This window comes from Chiloscyllium punctatum, chromosome 24 (genome assembly GCF_047496795.1).
Source record: "Chiloscyllium punctatum isolate Juve2018m chromosome 24, sChiPun1.3, whole genome shotgun sequence".
In the NCBI taxonomy this organism is placed as follows: Eukaryota; Metazoa; Chordata; class Chondrichthyes; order Orectolobiformes; family Hemiscylliidae; genus Chiloscyllium; species Chiloscyllium punctatum.
This window is the reverse complement of record NC_092762.1, coordinates 59,029,314-59,035,313: the sequence shown is the minus strand read 5'-3', so window position 1 is coordinate 59,035,313 and position 6,000 is coordinate 59,029,314. Positions and strand designations below refer to the sequence as shown.

Genomic DNA, 6,000 nt, shown 5'->3' with positions numbered 1-6,000 from the left:
CTGCCTTTCCAACAAATCACCAACAACTTTCCTTCCTTAATCTAACCTGAGTAGTTTACCTAGAATGAGACGATGTTTATAAACATGAGATTTGGCGGGCCATGAACGAGTGATTCCTGTAGACTGATGGCTTTCCTCAGCAGATTGAAGAAAAGTTGAGGCACCTGTTTAAATGTATTGGTATTGCAATGTTACTGTCCGATATAAAAGGATTTGCGTTATGTGGGTCGCTTGATTTTCTTTCCTTTTTGGTGCAATTGTTTATATTTAGAGTTTTAAAATCAGTTTTTAGAAATAATTTAAATAAACCATTGTTCTATAAAATTATTTCGTTGCAATATATTCCTTCATGGATTTTTGTGTGTGTGTGTGTGTGCAAAAGCCAGTGATACAAGCTATTGCTAATAAGCACTGTACCTTTAAATGGTTCTTGGCTGGAATACAATGCTCCACCATTGCCAATGTTAATACCGGGCGTAGCTTAGCAACGCCAAGCCTTTGCCATGTAAACTGAAGCTTCCTCTCTCCTTGGCGGAGATGTGCAGTTGGGACAATTGGCAGCGCATTGATGCCTCAACTAAAGGGCCCCGGGTCGAGGAAACAAAAACGTTCGATCGTTTAGTCGTAAACCCCGGGCAGAGTGGAAAGGCTCACTCGCCATGGGCTGTGCCTCGAGCGTAAAGACAACATCAGCCGCTTCGGCACCTGGAGATCCCCGGCCACAGCCACCCAGCCGCAACACTCTCACTGACGCTGACAGCTTGGATCCTGGCGACCACAACCGGCCCCCGGAAAACCTCCCGAGTTTGGTGTCAGGCTGCGGGACAGCAGACCAGGAGACCGGGGAGATCGTGTGCCAATCCCGGTCACACGTAGACCAGAGAATCGCAGATTCCAGTCCTGAAGGCAAGTTCCTACAGTAATGTCAAAAATACGACATAACTTCTCAGATCTGAGGTTGCTCCTAAAACATTCATCAGTTCCTTAAACAATTAGTTACAATCAACCTGACGAAGTGATTCAGTCATAATGAACACAATATGCTACCTGTTAATAGTAATCAATAAGCTGTGAGTGTTTGGATTCCTGCGGTCTAACATAATCATATAATTGGTTTCCTAACCGTTGAACATCGATTTTAGCAGGGAACCTAGTAAAAATTACGAGTTAGTTTTTAACAATACGGGGAAAGAGGCTCTTCGGCCCATCAGGTCGATCATAGCCGCCAAAGATCGATTTATCCAAATTCCATTTTCTGGCACTTGGCCTTGTATGCTATTTCAAGTGTTCATACACACTTCTTAACTGCCTTGAGGATTCTTGCCTCTTAGGCAGAGTTCTGGATACCCACAACCCTGGGGTGAAAATAAATCTTCAAATCCCTCTAAGCCTCCTGCTTCTTACTGCTAATTATTGACCCCCACCCCTATACAAAGGGAACAAATATCCCTGTCTCCCCTGCTTATTCCCTTCAGAACTTTGTATACCTCAATCAGAGTGCCTCTTGTCCTTCTCTACTGTAGGGCAAATAACCCAGCCTGTGTAGTTTCTCTGCATAGCTGAATCACCCAGGTAATATCTGAGTGAATCTCTTGTGGACCCTCTAGTGCAATCACATCCTACCTATGTGAGGAGACCAGAACAGCAAACAGTACTGCAGCAATGGCCTAACGAACATTATATTCTGGATTAATGGTGCTGGAAGAGCACAGCAGTTCAGGCAGCATCCAAGTAGCTTCGAAATCGACGTTTCGGGCAAAAGCCCTTCATCAGGAATAAAGGCAGTGAGCCTGAAGTGTGGAGAGATAAGCTAGAGGAGGGTGGGGATGGGGAGAAAGTAGCATAGAGTGGAATGGGTGAGTGGGGGAGGGGATGAAGGTGATAGGTCAAGGAGGAGAGGGTGGAGTGGATAGATGGAAAAGAAGATAGGCAGGTAGAACAAGTCCGGACAAGTCACGGGGACAGTTACTGAGCTGGAAGTTTAGAACTAGGGTGAGGTGGGGGAAGGGGAAATGAGGAAACTGTTGAAGTCCACATTGATGCCCTGGGGTTGAAGTGTTCCGAGGCGGAAGATGAGGCGTTCTTCCTCCAGGCGTCTGGTGGTGAGGGAGCAGCGGTGAAGGAGGCCCAGGACCTCCATGTCCTTGGCAGAGTGGGAGGGGGAGTTGAAATGTTAGGCCACGGGGCGGTGTGGTTGATTGGTGCGGGTGTCCCGGAGATGTTCCCTAAAGCGCTCTGCTAGGAGGCGTCCAGTCTTCCCAATGTAGAGGAGACCGCATCGGGAGCAACGGATACAATAAATGATATTAGTGGATGTGCAAGTAAAACTTTGATGGATGTGGAAGGGTCCTTTAGGGCCTTGGATAGAGGTGAGGGAGGAGCGTTCTGTCCTTGTTACGGTTGTGGGGGTGGGGTCTGAGGTGGAGGTGGGGGATGTAGACGAGATGCGCTGGAGGGCATCTTTAACCACGTGGGAAGGGAAATTGTGGTCTCTAAAGAAGGAGGCCATCTGGTGTGTTCTGTGGTGGAATTGGTCCTCCTGGGAGCAGATCCGGCGGAGGCGGAGGAATTGGGAATACGGAATGGCATTTTTGCAAGAGGTAGGGTGGGAAGAGGTGTAATCCAGGTAGCTGTGGGATTCGGTGGGTTTGTAAAAAATGTCAGTGTCAAGTCGGTCATCATTAATGGAGATGGAGAGTTCCAGGAAGGGGAGGGAGGTGTCAGAGATGGTCCAGGTAAATTTAAGGTCAGGGTGGAATGTGTTGGTGAAGTTGATGAATTGCTCAACCTCCTCGCGGGAGCATGAGGTGGCACCAATGCAGTCATCAATGTAGCGGAGGAAGAGGTGGGGAGTGGTGCTGGTGTAATTACGGAAGATCAACTGCTCTATGTAGTCAACAGAGAGACAGGCATAGCTGGGACCCATACGTGTGTGGCCCCAGCTATGCCTGTCTCTTTGTTGGCTACGTAGAGCAGTTGATCTTCCGGAATTACACCAGCACCACTCCCCACCTCTTCCTCCGCTACATTGATGACTGCATTGGCACCACCTCATGCTCCCGTGAGGAGGTTGAGCAATTCATCAACTTCACAAACACATTCCACCCTGACCTTAAATTTACCTGGACCATCTCTGACACCTCCCTCCCCTTCCTGGAACTCTCCATCTCCATTAATGATGACCGACTTGACACTGACATTTTTTACAAACCCACCGAATCCCACAGCTACCTGGATTACACCTCTTCCCACCCTACCTCTTGCAAAAATGCCATTCCGTATTCCCAATTCCTCCGCCTCCGCCGGATCTGCTCCCAGGAGGACCAATTCCACCACAGAACACACCAGATGGCCTCCTTCTTTAGAGACCACAATTTCCCTTCCCACGTGGTTAAAGATGCCCTCCAGCGCATCTCGTCTACATCCCCCACCTCCACCTCAGACCCCACCCCCACAACCGTAACAAGGACAGAACGCCCCTGGTGCTCACCTTCCACCCTACCAACCTTCGCATAAACCAAATCATCCGCCGACATTTCCGCCACCTCCAAACAGACCCCACTACCAGGGATATATTTCCCTCCCCACCCCTTTCCGCCTTCCACAAAGACCGTTCCCTCTGCGACTACCTGGTCAGGTCCACGCCCCCAAACAACCCACCCTCCAATCCTGGCACTTTCCCCTGCCACCACAGGAACTGTAAAACCTGTGCCCACACCTCCTCCATCACCTCTATCCAAGGCCCTAAAGGAGCCTTCCACATCCATCAAAGTTTTACCTGCACATCCACTAATATCATTTATTGTATCCGTTGCTCCCGATGCGGTCTCCTCTACATTGGGGAGACTGGACGCCTCCTAGCAGAGCGCTTTAGGGAACATCTCCGGGACACCCGCACCAATCAACCACACCACCCCGTGGCCCAACATTTCAACTCCCCCTCCCACTCTGCCGAGGACATGGAGGTCCTGGGCCTCCTTCACCGCTGCTCCCTCACCACCAGACGCCTGGAGGAAGAACGCCTCATCTTCCGCCTCGGAACACTTCAACCCCAGGGCATCAATGTGTTCTTCAACAGTTTCCTCATTTCCCCTTCCCCCACCTCACCCTAGTTCTAAACTTCCAGCTCAGTAACTGTCCCCATGACTTGTCCGGACTTGTTCTACCTGCCTATCTTCTTTTCCACCTATCCACTCCACCCTCTCCTCCTTAACCTATCACCTTCATCCCCTCCCCCACTCACCCATTCTACTCTATGCTACTTTCTCCCCATCCCCACCCTCCTCTAGCTTATCTCTCCACGCTTCAGGCTCACTGCCTTTATTCCTGATGAAGGGCTTTTGTCCGAAACGTCGATTTCGAAGCTACTTGGATGCTGCCTGAACTGCTGTGCTCTTCCAGCACCACTAATCCAGAATCTGGTTTCCAGCATCTGCAGTTATTGTTTTTACCTAACATTATATTCAGCTCCATTATAACCTCATTGTTCTTGTATTCAGTGCCTTGATGAATAAGTATCCCATATGCCCCCTTAGCCACCTTATCCACATGCCCTGTGCCTTCAAGGATTCTTGGGCAATAATATTTTGGGAGCAACACCTCAGCTAGTTTCTTCTCTCTGACTTAACAGTTTAATGGTCAACTTTGCCATTTTACCTATGGCTGCCAATAAAGCTTCGGGATGTAACAAAATCTTCCTATTCTGTTTTACCCAGTCCCATAGTAAATGGCTATTCACCCATAACATTCAGGGGAGCTGTTTCCTAATGCATTGAAGTGCTGAGCTATGCATGTTCTGTGATATGTGATGGGAGTTATAATTGTACTGAATTAAATAATTCTAAGAACTTGTTTCATTGCACTACTATGGAAATGTTGCATTATTCAAAGTGCTATCTTTTTGATAAAACAACAAATAAAGGTGTTATGTGTGCTTTCAAAAGACACTATTCAAAGAGTTGATATCTTGGCCAGCATCACTCCTTCAATCCATATCACCCAAAATTGGTTCTCGGCTCACTTGTTCAACTGTTGTTGTGGGTCCTAGTTGAATGCAACAATTTCTGCTACAGTTGCTTCTTTAACATCTATGACTGTATTTTGAATTGGTTGTAACACTTTGCAATGTTTTAAGGTGATGATTAGACACCATTTTAAATGTATCTACTGTCTCTGGGAAGAAAATGTGTCGATGAAGTAATTGGAGTTTTCAATTTTATGAAGCAGAGGTTGTTAATGACCAACAAAATAGGAAATTTGGTGAAAGCTGAGGTAAAGTGAAATACAGGATCAAATTACTGCAGATGCTTGAATCTGTACTGAAAACAAAAAATGCTGGAAATCCAAGCGGGTCAGGCATCGTCCATGGAGAGAGAGCAAGTTACTGTTTCAAGTCATGTAAACTCGAAATGTTAGCTTGCTCTCTCTCCGAGGAGACTGCCTAAACTGCTGGGATTTCCAGCAGGTTTTTGTTTCCAGTAAAGTGAAATATATTTGTTCATGCTGTTGATCAAATTACTAGACAGAATTATTTTCAGAACGGAATCTGAGGGAAATAATGCAGAAATGAAAAAACACCAGTACATTTATATATTGTTTTCATACCTCAAATATTTTAGTGTTTCAAAAGATATGTTTTGCTTGGACATGTAGAGAATCCTTTATGGAAGCACAGTGGTAAAATGAAATGAAAATCCCTACAAGTATTGTTGGAATGAAACAATGTTGAAAACATAGATCCACAACTGCAATGTTTCTATGTCCTTGGATAATCAGGAAAAAATATGGTTTTCTATAATATTCACTTTAAGTCCACTGAATAAAAACTTCATGTTTGCAGTCCATTCCTCCTGTTTAGGGGTGTTTTAATCACAATCGTTTCAGCAACAAATCATATTATTTTCATAGTCTGAATGAAGGATAAGATTTAAAACTCTTGAAAGTGTCACACCTCCAGCATTATTGCATAGCCTGTAATTCTGAGTATCTGAATGATTTGAT

The 6,000-nt window shown here is 46.1% G+C and overlaps 1 protein-coding gene across 2 annotated transcripts in view; it reads left to right on the top strand.

Moving 5' to 3' along the window:
• Positions 1–516: 516 nt before the first annotated feature.
• Positions 517–6,000, top strand: part of LOC140494589 (uncharacterized) — a 30,806-nt gene continuing 25,322 nt past the window's right edge. For both annotated transcript variants that reach the window (XM_072593932.1, XM_072593931.1), the window contains exon 1: positions 517–906. In XM_072593932.1, the coding sequence (XP_072450033.1) occupies positions 660–906 (247 nt within the window). In that variant the 5' untranslated portion in view covers positions 517–659. The remainder of the gene's footprint in view (positions 907–6,000) is intronic.